Source organism: Pholis gunnellus (genome assembly GCF_910591455.1).
Source record: "Pholis gunnellus genome assembly, chromosome: 13".
Classification (NCBI taxonomy): Eukaryota; Metazoa; Chordata; class Actinopteri; order Perciformes; family Pholidae; genus Pholis; species Pholis gunnellus.
Window position 1 is genome coordinate 14,708,423 of NC_136540.1, and position 20,742 is coordinate 14,729,164.

Below are 20,742 nucleotides of genomic sequence, written 5' to 3' on the forward strand. Positions count from 1 at the left end.
TAAGACTTTAACACTGACTGCCCGAAGACTTAACTTGGTCACACCCCTAGATGCAGGCCATTGTAAAGATTTGGCAGTTGCAGTTTATAACTGCACAATTTAGTTATTTGGATTATATTTACCTTAATTTGACTTTACAGTTTTACCTGCTCTGGGACTTTACTGTTGGAGATAAGGGTATGACGTTAGAGTTTTGGACTATTGGTGAGACAGAGCAATCAATTTGAAAGAATGGAATTTGTGACAGGTATTTACTGACATGGTAAAGCAATTAAAGCTACAGTTTGTGGGATTTGGTGACATGTAGTGGTGTGGTTGCAAATTGCAACTAAATAGCCCTCCGCTCACTCCTCCCTTTCCGAGACTGCTGTGTCATGAGTAGCCGAATGCAAAACCATGGTACTCGTTCAGTATCCATCCTTACCATTATATAACTACTAGGAACAACAGAAGTCAGCTGGCGATACCACGGTTTGACACTCTGTGGTTCATGTTATCACATTTTTCTAAGCACATGTAAAAATCTGTGCGGCCCTTGCTAGAGCCAGTGTTTAGTTTGTCCGTTCTGGGCTACCGTAGAAACATGGCGATGCAACATGTTGGACTCCGTGAAGAGAAACTGCTCACTATGTAGGTATGAAGCTAACAAAAACACAACAATTTGTATTTTTGCACACTTAAATCATAATTAATTGTTGCTAATGGATTCCCCGAAATGCTATACACTGTACCTTTAATTGATTAACCATTGATAAAGTGAGGTCATCGTTAGATGGGTTTTTGAAGAAAAAAAAATACGAAACGTATGGATGATAATATCTGCTGGATGTAATTAAGTAATTGTGTGTTACCATGTAAGCTCTAAAAACTTTGTAAGGCAATAATACAGCACTGCAACTGTGTTGGAAATGATGCGTACAAAATATCTTATTTCCACAAAACTAAAACATTCCACTTTAACTAAAACTGTAAACAAAATGTCTCTGCGTTAGAGGTGCTGATTCAACTGTGTCTTTTAGCTTTATGGCACTGTTTAGCCTCTTTTATCTCATTGTTTGGGTTTTACGGCACATGCACAGTCTCACCACTCCCATAAGACTCACCTATAGTACCAAATAACTGACAATGTGTCTATTGGAGCTGTCTAAGGGCAACTTGCTGACACCTTAGCCATAAGACCTGTATAAGGTGACATTATTTTATTAATAACATGATTAAAATAAGCTGGACTGACCCCTAATGGCCAAAACATGACTTTATGCAAATTTGAATGCAGGACTTTAACTTGTAACAGTACGTGGACATTGTGGCAAGAGGCTACTTCTTTTACTAACATATACAATCCTGCATCGACTTTTAAAATGGTAATTTTTCCGGAAAATATAAATTTAGGAAAACATTCAACCTTCAAGTTCCTCTCTAAGTGAACTGGGTGGTAGAAAGACATCCTAAAAAAAACTGATGTGAAACTGATGTTCATTGTTTATTAATTTATATATAAACAATGAATGTTCACGTTTATATTTAAAAGAAGACAATAAAATAATCCATCACTTAGTGTTCGAATAACAGTTCTTATTTCAAGTGCATCTGTCGTGTGAGGGAACAGACCTTCAAAATAAAAGCGTGAATTGCGTAACACGTCTCAACCGTCATGTGAACCTTCTCACCGGAAGCACCTTTAATTTCGGCGCCGGGTCAAGACTCTTATTTTGACAGCAGCTCTGGAAAAGCTCCGTTTTTGTTGCCTTTGCCTTTTAGCTCGACAGTGGTGCTGCTGCTGAGCCTCTCGGCAGTTGTGTGTATATGCGTGGATGGTGGACTGTTCCCGGTGGAGAAAAAAAAAGCACACCGACCCCCGGGGCCCGCATTAAAATGCCTCATCGCCGCGTGTAAACGGGCGAAACTTCGCGGAGGGGAGAGAGTTTAGAGGCAGGTTTTAGAGGAAAAATAGAGGCAGGATGTTGCAAGTTTTAGCTTGTGGCGCCGTAGTTTTCCCCGGTCTCTTCTTCGCCTTTAGGAAAATCCTGCCGTGTGTGTTCAAACACTGGAGCGATGCCGACGTGGTGCTGGTCAGCGAGAGGTAAACTAGCTAAATTCATCCTTTTGTACGACATTTCCTGCCGAAATACGACCTAACACTGCGAGCTAATGTATAGCATTTGACCTTGTTTGGTGGCTAGTAACGTCCCCCCCCCCACCACACACACACACACACGCACACATTCAGTTAGCTAGCTAATCTTGTTATATTATTTTATGTAACGTGAGCAAATTACGATTCCTGTTGTCTCTATTGGATTACTACCATATGTATTTTGTGTAGTTGAATTTCCTATTTTGATGTGTATTAATCGCTATTGCCTTTGTGCTAAATTGGCCGAGTAATCCCCCCCAAAAATAATCTTTTACAAGGATGATTTGCACATATCACAGCTAAACTATGGGTCCCTGTATGAGTATTTATACATGTGGTCATACCATAGAAGACTGTGCTGTTAGCAGTTGTATCTGTGTTGAAGTGTATTCAATTGGTCTGTTTTTTTTACAGAGAATATCATGCATCAAGTCCGACTAACATGCATGTTTTTTATGGTTACATATCACATGCAATAATAAGCAGTCTGGAACATTATTAAAACCGTGCATCCCCTAGGGGCTTTGGAAGCGACATTATTTTGTTACACATGAACAAACCTCGAGCTTGATCCATGTGTCATCATAAAATCTGGGAACAACACGAGATGTCACATCCGCAGCCTCCTCACTAACTTTGAGATCAGCTGGCATGGATATGGCAAAAGTATAATAATTAACAGTGTGTCAGTGTGACTTGCTCACATGTGCACAGCTCAGTTCAATGCTCATTTGTACGCTGTCACTCTGGCTAATCCTCTGAGCTCCGGTCAGGGTCGAATGCTGAGTTAGCTAGGCTCTGGAAAACACTGAACCCTGCTCCTGAATAATGCTTCTACTAATTTACTAATGCTCATCTAACGGAAAATCTTCCTTACACGCCTCAGAGGATATAACACTGCTTGTTTCGAGACTCAACCGGTCTCTGAAGTGGACTGTATCTGCTCTGCCACAAAGGTCCCCGAGCTCGGATCGTGCTAGTGTCTTTGGTTGTGGTGGAACAGTTTCAGTAGATTTCACCTGTACTAAAATACTATGTGATTTTCTATTAATATCCCTGTGTGTGGTTACTTGTGCAAACCTAATGTAGTTAAATAGATGTGTATGTGTGCTCTGCCTTCAATTAAATACATGTGGTGAAACATAACCGGCAGCACATGTCAGTTAACTGTAACTTGCCGCTCATGTACGCAATATAATGTATAGTGGTTCCAACTGGACACAGATGTTAGATAACACTTACATGATACTGTGGGACTTGTGAGAGACGGTTTGAAAGAAGAATGATCACAATCAAAATACAGAGTTAAGGTCCTAAAACAATGGATGCTACAATTCCAGCAATGCAACGTGATCGCATCCCCCACGCAACTCTCTCTGCATACGACCACGTCTTTTAAACTCCACATCTGCTAAACGTTTATCTGAAGTTTACTATCGGATGAAATAGAAGCACATATGAGAAGATATTGGAGAAAAAAAAAAATATTCAAAATAGTTAGGGCTGTACCGAATAGTTCAAAGCTTCATTCAGAACATTGACTTTCAAATTCTAAATCAACATTCAAATGCTGTGCAGCTTCTTTTTCTTCTTGTATCTAAACCTGAATCTAGACATTCATTGTGTCTAAACCTGTTTTTCCTACGCGTTTAACAGATAAAGATAAGGCCACACTAATATTAGTGTTACACTATTTGTAGGATGAGACGGCTAAAGATTGTTTCAGACTTATGTGATCCCAAAAATGTCCAATAACTCAAGCGCATTGTAAAAAACAGACAGATGTTATCATTTCCAGAATTCATACATGCTTTTATCTAATTAAATATTTTTGCTTGGTGAAATAACTGTTTTCTCTTCTACTTGCCATACACAAAGGGAGGCATTCACCGGTATTAACGGGGCGGTCTAGCATCAATCTAACGGCACCATAAATTCACAAAAGCATTCATGTGACAGTTTGACAACAGACATTCAAAGCTTCATTCAAAATCCTTAATAAAAGCTAAGAATGTACACAGATTACATTCTGTACAGCCCCAACAGAAGAGTTGTTTTTTTAACTTTCTAGTAATTAACTGACATCTCAAGCTATCATCAACCCGAGCTGTACTATGGACGTCTGCCACACAGGGAGGACTTCCCTTAGTGTGTCTGGAAAAGGGAGAAGTGGGTAAAGAGTCGGCAATGGTAATGTCTGAGCGGACAAACGGATGTAATGGTACTTACCACAATACTGGATCTACATGTGATCTCAAAGAGTGCTGACACACAACATTCAGCGCTTAGTAAAACTAAAAACCTGCATTGATGACTGCTCAACACCAAATATATCAAATCAACTAAAAGGATCTCGTATAGACCATGGATATAAAGCGGTAGACATTACACTACGTCATAACGTCCGCCATCTTTCCTGTGTACTGTTTACAATCGCCACGAATGGTCGTCAGTTGTTCAACACCACATTGCTTTACTAAAAGAGACCAGGGAGGCTGGCATCACTCTCCACATGTCAGTATAGAGTACATAAGAGATTTTGTTTACATATGGATCAACTAAAAATACAAAAAAGTTAGTGAACTAGGTAACTTTGTTGTTACTTGGTACAGACCAGCTGAGTTCTAAGTTATTGCTGATTGCTAGCTCTCACCGGTATTGATCTGTTAGCTAAACAGATAAGGTATAGCAAGCAAACCATGTTAACTACGCTGACGTGGCTCAAAGGTAACGTTTAGTAACGTTAACGTTCTAAAAATATGTATTACATTTTCCTGTTGAGCAGCTGATTCCAAGCCAAAAGTGCTCGCCTTAACTCCTAAATCCCATTTCATATTATCTCAAGACAAAACCGACAAGCCAGCTACGTCTACATAAAGAGTGAAGCCCAGGCAGATCAACCCAATAGCAACGTTGACAACATCCTCGACAGCAACCTTGTAACAACCAATCAGCCACTGTATTAGAGGCCGAAGGGTGGCACTTACATGTTCACCACATCTAAGTAACCCGAAACTGACAGCAAAACTGCAGTCAGTCATCATATGTTAACATCACTTGTTGTAAGCTTACCTCATGCCATAACAAGATTTTCTCCTTTCATTTAAGTAATCCAGTTGGAGAAAAGGACATTTGTTCTTCATCAGTCCGGGTAATGCTTGCAATTTAGCAAAATTCCCTTTGATTTTGCCGCCTTATCGGGAAGTTAATGTCCATAACGTTACCTTCCCGATGAGAATAAAAGGCAATGGCGACTAGTCCATCAGGAGTCCAAAACAACTCCTCATTTACAGTTAGCAAGGCCTGTACCTCTCTTCTCATCATCAACCTCTCTTCTCATCATCAAAACAAACCCCGTCCGGGTCGACTGGTAGAAACGGCAAAACAGGAAGTGACTAAATTTACACTTTCTCTCTCGTGTGTGATTGTAATTGCCAACCTATAGTCCTATAAGTCTATCAGCCATTCAGATTACCAAAGACAGTTCTTACATATATTCATTTTCGCTAACCAATCAGTTATTACTCCTCGGTCCCAGCGCACAGCTGACGATGCTTGATAACGGCTTGACAGCAACTGGCTCCTGATTGGCTAATTGTTAGTCCACTCGCTGCGCTTATTCGCTGATTACTTTTAAATCGAAAAGCCGCTGTTTCATGTCACAATGACAGACGAATCATTCGACCCGAACTCGGTGGAGTGGGTGGATTCAGAGGTGTGGACCCAGGCACGTCAGTTGACAAATCTATATTACTTCAACAGCACAGTAAATACGATGTCAACTCAAAGAAGATATGTGACCCCCCCTCGTGAATATAATGGGGTTAATAAAGTATTCGGTGCACCTGACACTATGGTGGAGTTCAGTGCAATGACACCACGATTGTTAAAAGCCTAAAAAATGACCCCATAGTGGAATCAATGGCGATAAAATGGCAGAAAATTGTGATTATTTTAGCAATTAGCAGCAGAATCAAGATAATTCTGTTGATTGTCTACTTGAAGTGTTTATTTACTCTTACTGAAGTGGTTAAGGAACAATGCAGTTAGTGATATAGCTGCGTCCAGAGACAGGGTCCCTACTTGCCATGAAATGCACCCTGTTAGCTTCTTCTTCTTTTTTGCCTCTGTCGCTTTTTCTTTCGCTCTGCTGCAGCACCAATGCAACTCCAGATTACGCAGCCCGTTTACTTGAGGAGCTAAAGAAACACCACTCATGACCGTCGGACACCGAGCGTGTGACAGGACATGAAAGAGCAACTCGTCCGTGTATAACGGGACAGTCGAGAGGGAAGATTTTTGGGTTGTGGTGAAATGGGAAGCCGAGTTTGTCACCGGCCTGACACAGCGGGAAAAGAAAAGACAACATTGCCGAACAAGGCCGCATAGCATTCTTCCTTTTTTCCCCCCCCTCTACACGCTACTCACCCCGTCAACCTCAACCTTTCATCAGTGGAGAGAGCGGGGGTTATTGGCGGACACACAATGAATGAGTTGTGTAAAATCTGGGTCTTGTGATAGAGTATGTGACCATGCAGCCTTAGAGGGCAGCAAGGCGTGGGGATAAAGTGCGTGTGTGTGTGTGTGTGTGTGTGTGTGTGTGTGTGTGTGTGTGTGTGTGTGTGTGTGTGTGTGTGTGTGTGTGTGTGTGTGTGTGTGTGTGTGTGTGTGTGTGTGTGTGTGTGTGTGTGTGTGTGTGTGTGTGTGTTTCTAGGGGTAGACTTCGTGGGGGATGTAGAGAGAGAGAGTCCAGTTAGCCATTTCCAGCTCAGGCCTGTGGTTTTGTAGTTGCCGGTCACGTGGCATTTGTTGCCTTGCCGGTGTCATGGTCGCATTCCCATGGAGATTGGTGCGAGTTAACGGCAGGTTCAAGCAGGAAACACAAACACACCCTTTGTTTTCTCACTCTTGCCATTTGCAACACACAAGTTACTTGTGAAAAAAGAGAAAGAAAGCACCTTTTATTGGCCCTGTAAAACTGGTCCTTACTTACAGCAGGACTAAAAGTCTTTTTTTGCGCTTAGGGGATTTCACAGGTCCTCTTGGTTCTTAACCACGAGACCTGAGTCGTGCTGGGTCCAAATGATATTCACTCTAATCAGATCTCAGTAGGGTCCCAGTTATACTGACCAGGGTCTTGGGCTTTGTGACAATATGTGCAATACTCGAGTGGACTACGACTGTCATGGATTCAAACTATTTGTGCATTATTTCCATGACGGTGTGTCGTAGCCACGAGGGCCGTCTTGAGCTGAACGTTTGTCAGATTGTCCCATTTCTATTTATTGCTGTCGCTCACTTTAAAAGTGGACGAATGGACGAGGAACTGCTTTTTTGTGAAGTTGAAATGAGGCGATATCTTTGCGATGCGCCCTCATTTCACTACAAAAAGCTAGATAAGGTGGCAGCTGGCTGGAGGCAGATTGCCTGACAAAGTCTTCTACTTGCTGTTGGTCCCATTTCTAGTAAATATCACAACACAAAACGTTGTTTTTTTTTTTGGTACGTCTCCAGTATGACCGTATGTGGTTTGTTTACATGGCGTAACTTAGCGCTTGCTGTCAGGACACGGCATCTCTCTCTCGCTCTGTTGCCAAGTTTTCTGCCATCATTACGGTTGTTGTTTAATTATCCCTCGTTCAGCTCGACCAAACGCTTACAATTAATTTTCAATTAATAGAAAGTGACGTGTGACTCTTATCTGGCGGTGCGAGATAAACAGCTGTAGTAGTGCTGCCTTTTTTTTCTTCACAATCGAATATTAATTATCATAATCGGATGTGTTTTTTTAATTATTTTACAATTCGTATATATACACCAAACTTTTCACGAGGTAACCCGTGTTTGTCTCCAGTCGTTGCTGTAGGTGGGGATGAGTAGGTGTCGGATGTAAACCCGGACACACAAAGCAGTGAAACGCTGGAAACATTTAGACGGTGGCGTGTTAAAGGGCCGACTGTCTATTATGGCCGCAGCGCGTGTTGGGGAATGAATTACATGTTTTCTGATTTCAAAGCGGCTTACTGTCAGTGCTGCCAAGTTGGAGAAGAGCCAGGGAGAAAGCTTGTCTGAGCAAAAGCGGCCATTCATAGTTTGAACAAATTGGTGATATAATCCAACGTCCTGTTTAAAATGGCTAGAATTCTCTTTTTTCTCTTGTGTTGCCACAGAACATTACAGTCAGTTACTATTTAACACATCTCATAAGTGAATGACTTGTGAGTATACTTTTAAGATAGGTGCGACGCCTATGAGTGTGTGTGTGTCTTGAGGCCACCTCACACAGTGACACTTCAACTAGAGATGTACCAAGTTCTCCTATGTCACAGGTCTGTTTATAGACGAGGAAAGTGGAGGCCAAGCGCTGCTAATCCCATGATGTTACACTGAACTTGTAGGTCTGACTGCTTGTGTTGTTCACCTGAAGGGGACACTTTCTCTAAACTTGACCCACATTCATCAGGTTTTACCCAGGCGGCAAACCTCCGGTTCTGAAAAGTGAAGTCAACGCGGAAGCACCTTACACGTGAATTCTTATTAATGGCCAGCAGGAAGTGACTCCTCTGGTTGCAAATATAATTCAAATTCTATTAGAAGTCTATGGGAAAATGATCCAACCTCTCACTTTATTTATTATCTCTGTAAACGGGAGTTCATTAAGGAGTAAAAGAGACGATTAAGCAGCGTGGCTGCTTTGTGATTGACAGGTTGCTACCACAGCGTGGTCTGGTGTCCGTGTTATTGTTTTTAGAATTTTAAACTCTCTCCCACTGTGTTTTCAGGTCATGAAAGTAAATTGTAACATTTTGGGTGCCAAAAAATGTCATTCAGAGTTTGGTTGTACTTGGCTCCACCCTCTTGTGTCACTTCTGTTGGCAAAAAAAAACAAGATGGAAATGGACAAAATACTGAACTCAAGGCTTTAAAAACAGTCCAAACCAAACCAGTGGGTGACGTCATGTTGACCACGTCTTATATACAGTTTTTGAGGCTGTATTTGGGGTTAGCTGTGCTATGAGCTACATGCTAATGTCAGCTTGCTAACCGGCTCAAAAAGACTAACGTGTTGATGTTTAGCAGGCATAATGTGGACCATCTTATTGTGTTAGCATGCTAACACAGGACCGACAGACCCACATTGCTATCATGGCTAAAAACAAAATATGCTTTCATGTTATGCTTGCAGCTGTGGTGTGATTTAATAACTGGTGTATTTGACCCGTTCTCTCCTGTGTCTCTTTCTCAGACTGGTGTCCTCCATCCATGCCGTCATGGCCACCACGGTAGGAGTCATCGTTGTGTCATCATGCCGGGAGAGCGTCATCAACGACAGGTCAGACGTCACGCCGTTAATCCCCTTCATGAAATACGTGCTTACCTATACACTTCTGAATCCCGCTGACTTCCCAACCTCTACTCAATCATTCCACATAGCCCCTCCGCACACCCAAGGAGCGTTGCAGAGTAGAGGAAAGACGGGTGAAGTGAAGAAGAAGTTGTCTGTATCGGTTACAGACAGGCTCAGCAGTGAACGACGTGCTAACATGCTAGCAGATTTGATGTTTTGTGTTTTTTAGCTGCGCTAGACCCGTTTGCAGGAGGTGATGTAATGTAGCCCCGCTCACTGTCTGTTTAAATATTAGCTTTTGTAATTGCTGCTACATTGTTTGTCAGAAACCGGTCAAATGTATTTACCTTAGGAGGCAACTTGTCCTTGTGTGCTCTAGGCGTTCTTCACTACTATTTTGGAAAAAGACAATAACAGGACGAACCAGCTTTAAAAGTGACATTTACTTAGTAAACAAGTGCAATGAGGCGGATCCAATTCATGCGGATGTGAAGAGTGGTTCGTGTGGATTTTTAAAAAGTAAATGCGTAGTTTGAAAAGTAACTATGTCGTTGTCTTTTTTTGTCCAAGCTCCACCTACACGTCAGCACCCTGGTATCAAGTTAGCACAGCGTTAGCCTCCCAACGCATAACTTTGGGGGGGGGGGTGACGCTAAGCTAATGCTAGCGTAATAATCCTACTGAGTGCAACGGCCGTACTCGGGCAGGCCCAGTTTCAGGCCGCTAATCCACCCCCCCCCACCCCCCCCACCCCCCACCCCCCCTCGCACCCACAGGGCTTAATTCGTCCACAGCGCTGCTCAGTTCTGCCGTCCTGTGACGTGCACACGGCCCGGAGCTTAAGAGACACATGCTCCAGAGTCAGACCCATGAATACTCACAATCTGTCACTTTATTTAGCCTTCGTTGCCTCTGTGGCAGTAACGTCCAATACCGAGGTTTGGATTTTTATACAGCTGAATAATTAATTAGGGTCCATGTCCATATGTTGAATGTGTTAATGTGGAGCATATTCTGTCCCATGCTAACACGAGGGTGATTTTGGTATCCATCCTTGTGTTAGCATGGGTACTGAGAGGCTAAATTGACCAGTACCCAGTGTCACCAAAAGTTGGAATAAACGTTTAAAGGGAAATTCACTATTGTAATTCATTCGGTTGTTTATAACAACTTGGGCCCTTGTTTTGTCCATCATTCTTGTCAGTTATCGGTTGAACCCGAGCCACAACTATAGCTTTTACCCCCAAATAAAGTGGTTGGAATGATGCAGCGAAATTTTGATTGTCTGACTGCTCATGTTTCTTGCCCCGCCGGCTCCATTTGTGCTATGTTGCCATGTTTCCATACAGTGCATTGTCATTCTAGCCAATGGAAATGAGGCCTAAAGTAAAGGTCCTGAAGTTTAGTGCTTCATTTTGATCAGGTTACGGATGCTCTGATCAATTGGCCACCAATTGTTATCAATTCATATTGTCTCAAGAATATTTTGATCGGATCAGAGGTACAGATCAGATGACTCATGGATTCTGAATTTCATTTTCAATATTAATTTGCCTGCTTTTCAGCCCACTTTTTGTATTTAGCTGTTTCTCATACATACCAGGCCCAACGGCGTGGAACTCTCCAGGGTGCGTCCTGTCTGAACAGTTCAATTGGTTAACGCCTTTGAATTTGAATTAAAATATTGGCCCTTAATTGACCTATATAACTGGTTAAACATGTTCTCGTTGGTTAACCAATTAACTTTCATCCATTGCCATCCGTAGCTGGTATGCACATATATTTATATTTATAAGAATGTTTTGTTTTTAGTGTGCTCATAAAAAAACAGAATCGACTGATGTGGCCCTGCGTCTCCACTCAGTGGTTTGTTGTGCCTTACTGCTCTTAATCTCCATTCACTGGCCTTAAGAGCGGAAAAGCCCAGTGAGAGGTCAGAGGTCAGTAGCTCAGCGCTGCCCTGCAGCTTTACTCCGTGCTGTCCACATAATTAACCATCACGGTAACCGGTGCTCATTAGAGGGCCGCAGCCATCCGAGCTGTTTATTATACTGTACTTGCATAAGACTGCTTTAAAGCCTTTGCTATGCTTATGCGAGAGAGACGAGGCAGAAAGGTTAAATGAGTTTCTGTGTTTACCTTTATTGATACTAAAGGTTGTTCAGTGTGTGCACTCTGCTCTAATACTGCTGAATCATTAACTCGTCAATGACTGGGATTGGGAGATTTGGCCTGTTAACCTTTTTTGTAAGACGGTTTTGGTCACAATAGAAAATCATCGTTTGGTTTGATTCAACGGATCTCCCGCTATTGCAAACATGGCGAATACATAGAAAACTGAGACGGAAGCATGAATTAAGATAGAAATCTTACATGTGTTTTTTGTGTTTTTTTTTTCTTCCTCAGTCACTGGCTGGCCACCTACTTTATCATCTGGTACGGTGGGCCCTACATGACGTACGACATCTTCGCCATGTACCTCAGTCACTACCACCGCTTCCGCGTCAAAGGGCACGAGGACTACAAGCAGCATTCACTGAAGACCGTGAACTCCTTCGTCCAAAGAGAGTTCCTGCTGGTGTTGCATCACATCGCCCTGCTCACTATCCTGCTGCCTGTCACACTGGTGAGGAGGGGAGGAGGGGAGGAAGGGAGGGGTGGTGAGGAGGCAGCATTGATGAGGCCTTGTTGTCAGTAGTCTAGGCCAATAATGTAGATCAAACCGAATGTAATGCAGGCAGTGCTGGTGGTGACGGATCACTGTGCTGCACTGCTGCTGGTGAAACGATTAGCAGCACAGATTATCTCCTGTTTACTACGACTCTCGTTGATCTCATGGCTGCACAATATTGAGAAAAACTAACGTTGCAAAAAAGAAATTCTGCAATATATATTGCGATATGAAAAAATACAGGAAGTTTCACCCTAAATTTAGTGCATTTTAAAGTGAAATGCTTCAATCTAGTGCACTTTAATCATGAACACATTGATCGTATTGATATAAATGGTGATGATACAGTCACGCCGACATCGCTGCAGACTCCTTGCACTCAGGACAGTCCGACCCAGCTGCCTTTCCAAGCATGGAAATAGACCAAAACATAAGTCTAGTCCTATGCCAAACCTCTTCAACTGGTTTTGTGGGTTAGTGTGCTGATGATACAGCTACAGCAACCGTCTAAAGTTTAAGACTTTGAAAAAGTCTTAACAAGTCATTCATGTTGGCACTGTGTAACTTTCACCTACTGCAAATTCACACTAAATCTATCTCAAATGTTCAAAAATACTCAGTTGTATCTCAAAAACTGAATTTTTGACACTATTTTGAATTCTATCCTCATCGAGCATCTTTAAACATAATTTTTTAACTCTTATGGATCTTAATGCAAAATAAATTGCAGATATATCTCTTTTCTAGATGAATTACTCAACTCTTCTCCGACTTCTGTCTTGATGACTGAATTTGTCTCCTACTGGTGCCGATGACATTCGACATAGCATCAAAGAGAGTTGTGAGAAGTCACGTGTTCTCTCAGTACCGTCCACTGCCGGTAATGCGTCATTAGTTGGTGCTGTAATGCAGTGCGTTGTTTTCAAATCAATCCTGGCTTCGAGCTGCATTATCTCCTAATGATTGCTTAAGTGGCAACAATAAAACAGACTTGATGCTCACTGTTATGGATCACCAATCAAGTCATTTTCAAGTACATTAGTGTGCAAACATGCTAATCCAAGTTCAGAAAACATCTATTATCTCACTGTGTAGATCATCTCAACAACATTTAGTACACAGGGTTTGACGCTGCTTGTAGCTTTTATATTCTTGTTCTTTTTAAAAAGAAATTTAGACAATCAAGTGACACTAAAACGGTTCAAATTAAATTACCTTGTGGTTGAGGGTAAAGGCCTCTGTGTACGTATGAACCAAAGTACTTGTACTGTTTGTACTTGTTGGATTGGCAAACAGCCTCTCTAACTTTCTAAAACTAGTTTTACATATTTACCTAAACAACAATTCCACACTCTCATCATGCGGTAGTTTGCCAGGTATTCAGAGGCGTGGAAGTAGGCGGGGTTTGAACTTCTCCCTCTCTTTTCATTCATCACAACCTTATTTTCATATCTACATCAACACTGTGAATGCTTTTAAGGAAAGATTGTCTGAAAGCACGCACCGTTATCCCCGTTTGAACAGTTAATCGTGGATTACACTAACGAGCCAGTGTCCATTTTATGACTAAATCTAAAGTGTTGGTCTAATTCTAACCATGGAGTTGCAGTGGAGTGGAGTACTTGACTGATTTACTGTGTGGTCTATTTACAGTACAACTCGGTTTAAAGGAATATCTGCTGTTCAGGCTTCAAGGTGGTAAATGGCAGGAAAGGGAAGAGAATGCACCAGTAATTACTTTCCTAAAACAATTAGCAACAAATAACTATTGTTTCCTTTTACATCCTTGAATTGTAAGTGTTGCAAAGAGACCGAGGCATTAAGAACAGACAGGAAGTGAGAATGAAAGGTGCAGGTTCTTTTTTTTTTTTTTGCTGTGATACAAGTGTTGGTGGAATGTCGGAGGAAAAAAACGGGCGCCAGGCAAAGATCTCGATGTCTGATAAATGCTTTGAATGGATGAACATAGTTTGAATGGTTGTTAAGCGTGGGCGAAGGAGGAAGCAGGTAACAGAGAAGGAGAGGCACTGTGGACCGGGATGACTTGTAGGGCAAGTTTTAAACGGCAAATTGGAAACTCGCTGAACTGTTTAACCCGCGTGCACTGTGAGCACAGTTTGAGCAGTAACGCATGCAAATGGAGCTCATAATAGAGCTCCATTTTCTGATGATTTCAGCGTTGGCCGGAAGAGAAACCAATTAATACCGCACCACACACTTGAATACGTTCATACAGGACCATTCGACTGTCGACAGAGTGTTTATTTATATGCCAAAGAGGCCCCCCCCTCCTCTCCAAGTAGTACCCAGAGCCCCCCCCTCCTCTCCAAGTAGTACCCAGAGCCCCCCCCCCCCTCTCCAAGTAGTACCCAGGTTAGCAGGCCAGGTGCAGTGGAAACCCGGCTCTCTTGTTTGCAGTGGCACAATATGAGATCAAGTTACCCTCCATTATTCATCCTCTTTTCTCTAAACTCACCCCCCCCCTCCCTCTGATCCTCCTCCTGTTCCCTCGCCCGTCAGCTTTATGGTAGAGTCATGCAGCAAGCCCGTTACAGGACACTTCAGTGCGTTATATTTGGAGAACTTATGCGGTTCATTTCACAAATACTGTGTCGCTCTGATGTTAGAAGTTATCGTAATAGTTTGAATTAGCAATTGGCCTTTTTTCTTTCTTTTTTTTACAGCAGACATTTGGACACAGCTTTAGTTAACATTAAATGATGGCTGCGTTCCATTTAGGTGTGCCAGTTTAAGGGTCCAGGTATTGTGCATGCTCACCTGTAGCCTGGCCTACTGGGATACCTAAATGGAACACAGCCATTATTAACGTTTACCGTCGGGCATCAGATCAGGAGGACGCCTTGTGAAGGTTTTCTGTGAACGTCCAATAGGAGGAGACCTGTAGGCAGACGTACCAACCTGCTCGTTATATTTTAGACGTACACTCACACGGGGGTTTAATGATGGTTACATCAACATCTAGTCGAGACTGCTGGGTTTTTACAGGTGGACGGCGTGCAGCGATGCATGAGATGGATTTGATGTTCCTGTCAACCTCTTAGCTCGTGGCTAACCGTGATTCTCGTGTTTGTAAACGCAATCCTAATTCACACACAGGCAAATGTATGGAGTAGACAGTTTAAATACATTCTTGTGACAGACGGAAACCATCAGACGCTAGCGACCACAAATACTACTTTTGTTCTCGGTGGCTGTATGCGAACTAGTTGAGGGGACCGGTACATAAGTAGACTGAGTTTAGAGTTTAGAAGTGGTTTACTTCAGTAAATGGTAAGAGTACTGTATTTAAAACTCTATGTGAATAAAGTATTATCAATTTCAATTCAATTTATAGCCCCAAATCACAAATTTGCCTACGACATCCTCTGTCAACAAGGACAACAAAATGTGCTTAAAGTATCAAAAGTGTTATTGTTGACTCAGTTTTTAGCCCATTCAGACACGTCTCACATTAAAATTATAGGATTAAGACTGAAACTATCGTTTCAGAAGCCTTACGTAGCCCTTGATTGTTCTTGTTTATGGTAAAGTTTAAAATGATGCCTTTCGCAGCATCTCCGACATCCATAGACAAAAGGTAACGCACGCCCACGGCAGGTGGAGCTGGACGGAGGTATAGCCAGTTAGCTTGTTCGTGGTGGTGTAAAGTTTCCCTCTGCGGTCGCAGTCATTCTTTGGTGGGCAGATGGCAAGGCCACTCATGCTTTATTCATCATCACCACACAGCGAGCTAGGCTCTTTATCCATCTAGACCGACTCACCTATTTTAGGATGGCCACTCTAACTATTCAGCACCGTGCCGCTGGTCAATATTTGAAAGCTTTATTCATTACCTATGCACAGGACAGCACCGCCTCCGTTGAAGTTGTGGTAGAATCCGACATCTGCCTTGTGGCATTGGACAAAAAAAAAATTGGATTTGACTCTGGGTGTGTGTGAATCCACCTAAATCTAATTAAGGATTAAAACATGCTCGTATGTGGAGTAGAGTACAGGACACACTTGTACTTTCATTCTTGCTTGAGAGACTACCAAACCTTGGTTGACTTTTGGAAGTACTGATTGGAAAATGTTTACTTTTAGAGTTTCTAGCATGGAGCTCATCCGACTACTAGACACTCCAAAGTCTGCATTTCTGCACCACAAACATTAAAGGCTCCTTTACATTTTAAGAGATGTGGTCCTGTTTGAGTTCTCCATTGTGGACCGGCCTTGTGTTTATTGTCCGGTGATCCTCGTCACCTCGTAAAGTTGGGAAATGTCACACAGCCACGTGAAGTTTACAAGGTGTTTGTGTTTTAGTGGTTACCAGTGACTTGAATTAGACCAATAACAAAAGTCGTCCCAGCAACACTTTGGCTCTTGTTATCAGCCTGAATATGTTGCAAGTAACTAGAATTTATAATATTACATTTATAGACATTTACCATTTAAAGGGTAGCTTTTGTATTTTTCTACCTGGACCCTTTTTTTGTATGTCTAACTGACTAATGGGGTAAACAATTTTTGAAACTGGTTTGCTGAGTAAAACACAAACTCTCTGTACAGCGCTGGACAGTGTGTTGTGTTGGAGTACATAAAGAACATTATGTTCTATTTTCACTGTGGATGAGACTTCTCCTTGAGCGAGACTTGGTTAGACGCAACAACAACAAAAAACAGATCAAGCGAAAGGTAAAGAATTATTTTTGTTATTTTTCAGTCAGACACTGAAAAAAAACAACCTGAGCCAAAAACACGCACATTATGTGGCTGCACAAAAGGAACGGCCTGATTACATTGCTGCCGGCTGCAGCGCCGTTGCGCAATACTGGACCAATTTCAAAAAATGGTTGTCCTCATTAGTCACTTAGACACCAAAACATGGGGAAATAGGGTTGAAATAGGGTTACCTTTTTAAATCTGGAACATTATTGTGCACCGCTCCATTGTCATTTTCGATTAAAGATACCCAAACAAACAAGCGGCGAGAGAGGCAAGCAGAGCCCTTTTTGATTTAGCTTTGTTCCAGTGACGTCTGTCAAGGTGCTGCCGTCTACTGATAATTAAAGCGAGGCTCGTCCAACCCGTCCCGCTATAACAGACACACTGACATCCTCTCTCAACATTATTTAGAATGTTATATTCATAACTATCAGTCCAAATCTTTCACAATCAACCTTGAGGAACACGTGTGTTGAGCCTGGTAATGTCTTTTGAAGCCTCTCTCAGCACATTTCCACTGGGACTGTTCCAGAAATTGTCCTTGAATGTCAGCTGTGTGTTTTGTTTTTTTCCATGCTCATGTTTGTTTGCTCACTGTGTGTGTGTATGTGTGTGTGTGTGTGTGTGTGCGCTCTTGTTTGTCTGTTCCTCAGTTCTGCAGAATGGACCAGGGGGATTTCTTCGTCGGCTGCTTGTTTCTAACGGAGCTCAGCACACCCTTCGTCTCCCTGGGGAAGATATTTATTCAGGTGAGACGGCGCGTACACGTTGTGCACTCAACAGGCTGGGAAGTCCCACACCTGTCGTGTAAAGCCAAAGGTTTTTGAGAAAGTGGAGAGTAAACATTTTTGAGATTGGCCACCATGACTTTGTCAGACAGGTCAACTAGCACACGGCCAAATTGGGCAATCATTCGTTAATAAGCAGCGATTATACAACCACACATCAGGCCTCAAGCGTTGCATTTTTCTACAATAAGAGTGAGTTTCCAAAAACCAAAACACAAGTAAAAGTAGAAGAAATAGAATTAAAAGTTGTCAACAAGCTGTCAGCGATACTGTTGTCCGTCACCTCAGATTTAGTTATGGCCAAAATGCAAATTCTAGAGATGCAACAGTGGCATTTCAAACCGTCGACCACAAAGATATGAACTAAGCGGAATCTAAAATCAATGCCTCTGCCCGAGCAAAAGAAAGTCGTTCATGCTCGTTTCTTCTTTAGTCCCCGCTCAGGTGATGTGCAGTGTCTTGCATCATCAAAAAACCTGAGTGTCTCCATTTCAGTTGGGATGTAGCTTGTCACTGTACCATCAATAATTAAGGTGCACGGCTCACCAAAAGAAAAAAAAAAGAAAACCACTTCAGTCAGTGGCATTCAGCTGAGGAGCCACGACACTGTTTACTCTCCCGGCCTCTCAAAGCATCAGCAGCAGTTAAAGCCGTCACTGGTTCCACCCTTACAGTGAGCATTACATCCTGCTCGCTGACGAGCACATGTGTACCGTACACGGTCAGCGGCCGCGTGTTTTGGTAATCTAAGAATAGAGGAGCCCGACTGTGTTTGGTTCCCAGTGGGATCAGTGGACCGCTGGCTTTCAGGTCTTTGCTGACATCTGGTGTCAGCAGAGTAAAAGAGCAAAGCAAAGCTCCACTGCTCGTCTGCGTCTTTATAACCGCGGCCCTCTTTCACTGCTCTCAACACCAGCGTTGATTCCTATTGATCTCTGTTGTGTAGACCATGGGCTCCTGCAGTCCTTCACATCAAAGATAAGAAGGAGATTAAAATGCAATCTAGTTGGTATGAACTAACGAAAAACAATAACAATTTAGTAAACGATTTTATGATATCATCAGGCCGTACTTCCTGTCAGCGTTAGCTAGGGCTTGGTGTTTAAAACAGGAACATAGAGCACCGGTTTTGGTAATGACTCAATAACGGTACTCTTAAAGTGATACCGATACTAGATGGAGTTCTTAATTTCATTCCTTTTCTTTCCAACTCAATTAGATATCCATCATGTGAATGAAAGCAAAATGCCACAACCTCAGCATTTATTTTTACTAGACACCACAAGGGTGTGTTATAGCCATACCATCGGCACGCTGAACTGCCAACTCGGGTCAAGGACGTCACGCTTGAGTTGACAGTAAGAGTTGACGCTGCTGTGGCAGTGGGCCAATCAGATATCGCGTTAAATCTAAGAACGCTTACGGTGATTGGCTGGCGAGTAAAACCAGACAAACAGCCTTTTTGTTTTTTCTAGATCTCCATACAAAAAATTATCAGATGCAGGTATCCCTTTGAAGTTTTGATACTACATTGTTACTGGGTTATATTGGTCAATACCTTAAATGTATCGAGGGCCGATACCCGGTCCTAACTCTAGCCAATGGTCATGCCCACTTTGATATTACCATGCTATCATGCTAAAGGCTACGTGCATGTCTAGTTCAGGCTTTGTCAAACCAGAAAGTGCCAAATCTCCGTGACTCAAAGACCAGTGTGGTCAAAACAGCTTGCGATTGGTCAACGGCGCAAATTTGCATGTCACGTGGAAATTTTGTCCTTCCGATGGTGGCAGAATGAAAAGTCAGGTGACCTCCAAAGTTACTAGTATTCATCCTCTGGGGACAGGGACCGTCTTTCCCCAACTCTTTGGTGTAGATATTTTGGCCGAGTGGACTTCCTCGCCCTCTGTTCTTAAATCACGGGAAGGAGGGCGATAGCAAAATGAATAAATTAATAGAATATCCATAATTGATGAAAGATCCAAACGCACACCTCCGACCCGTAAAGCTGTTCTACTGGCTACTATGACCCACGAGCTAACAGTCAAAAGGCTTTATGTGATGGGAAAGTTAGCTAGTCTCCCCAAATCACAGCTGATTGGATAAAGCCATTCGTAAGCCCCCGAGTTCAGGATGAGTCATCAAAAATATTTTTACAAGAAGACGTTTTAACACATATTTGACAGAAACCAAGCGATAACTGAACAATTAACACAGGGGAAACATAGCTTAGCATAACTTCAAATGCCACGTTAACGTGTTCTCATCCTCCACAACCTCTTTCCGTCCCTCCCCTCTTTTGTTTTCTATCTCCCCCCTACCAGCTCAGCCTCCAGGAATGCTGGCTGCACAAGGCCAATGGCGGTATGGTACTTCTCACCTTCTTTCTGTTCCGCATCGCCCTCTTCCCCTACATGTACTGGGTGTACGGCCGCCACTACGGCATCCCGCTCTACAGCGTGCCCTTCCACCTGCCGCTGTCCACCAACCTGGGCAACCTGTGCATCCTGGCGCCGCAGGTCTACTGGTTCGTCCTTCTTTGCCGAAAGGGCTACCGTCTCTACCGGCGCAGCCGCATGCCAGACTCGCCTCCCGCGGCCACCGTCACTGACAATTCTAAGGATGATTGATATCCGGTTCACGTTTCGCCCGCTCAAGCCGCACACTCAGCTACTAACGCAACTACTTCTGCAAAAGGCACTAGTTTGACTTAACACATTTCAAACCCCACCATTGTACTGTAGTACACCAGGACTGCCTGCTCTTGTCCCACAACTCCTGGGCATTTTTTTTTTTTCTCGCACACTTTAAAATCCTCTGTTACAAAAATCTGCTGCCTAAAGTGGACCTCTCCACCGATACAGCTCTACTACTGAAGTTTGATGATTTGCTTTTTTTCCGTCTTTTGTTTTTTGGGTGGGGGGGGGGGGGTTGCGGGGTTTTTTTGGCTCTTGCCTGGATCTTGTTGAAGTGCTACACACTGCGTCTGTCAACATTTACAACACTGAAGAAAGGGTAATTTTTGCTTCACTGAGAGAGAATCCATGGAGTTAAAAAAAAAAAAAAAAGCGCC

The 20,742-nt window shown here is 42.8% G+C and overlaps 1 protein-coding gene across 1 annotated transcript; it reads left to right on the forward strand.

Annotated features, from left to right (window-relative positions):
- The first annotated feature begins 1,794 nt into the window (after positions 1-1,794).
- On the forward strand, positions 1,795-20,517 carry tlcd3a (TLC domain containing 3A). Its single transcript, XM_079172041.1, has 5 exons — positions 1,795-2,083; positions 9,384-9,470; positions 11,892-12,111; positions 17,535-17,630; positions 19,994-20,517. The coding sequence occupies exons 1-5, from the start codon at positions 1,962-1,964 to the stop codon at positions 20,297-20,299; spliced, it is 831 nt and encodes a 276-aa protein (XP_079028167.1). The 5' UTR covers positions 1,795-1,961; the 3' UTR covers positions 20,300-20,517.
- Positions 20,518-20,742: the final 225 nt, after the last annotated feature.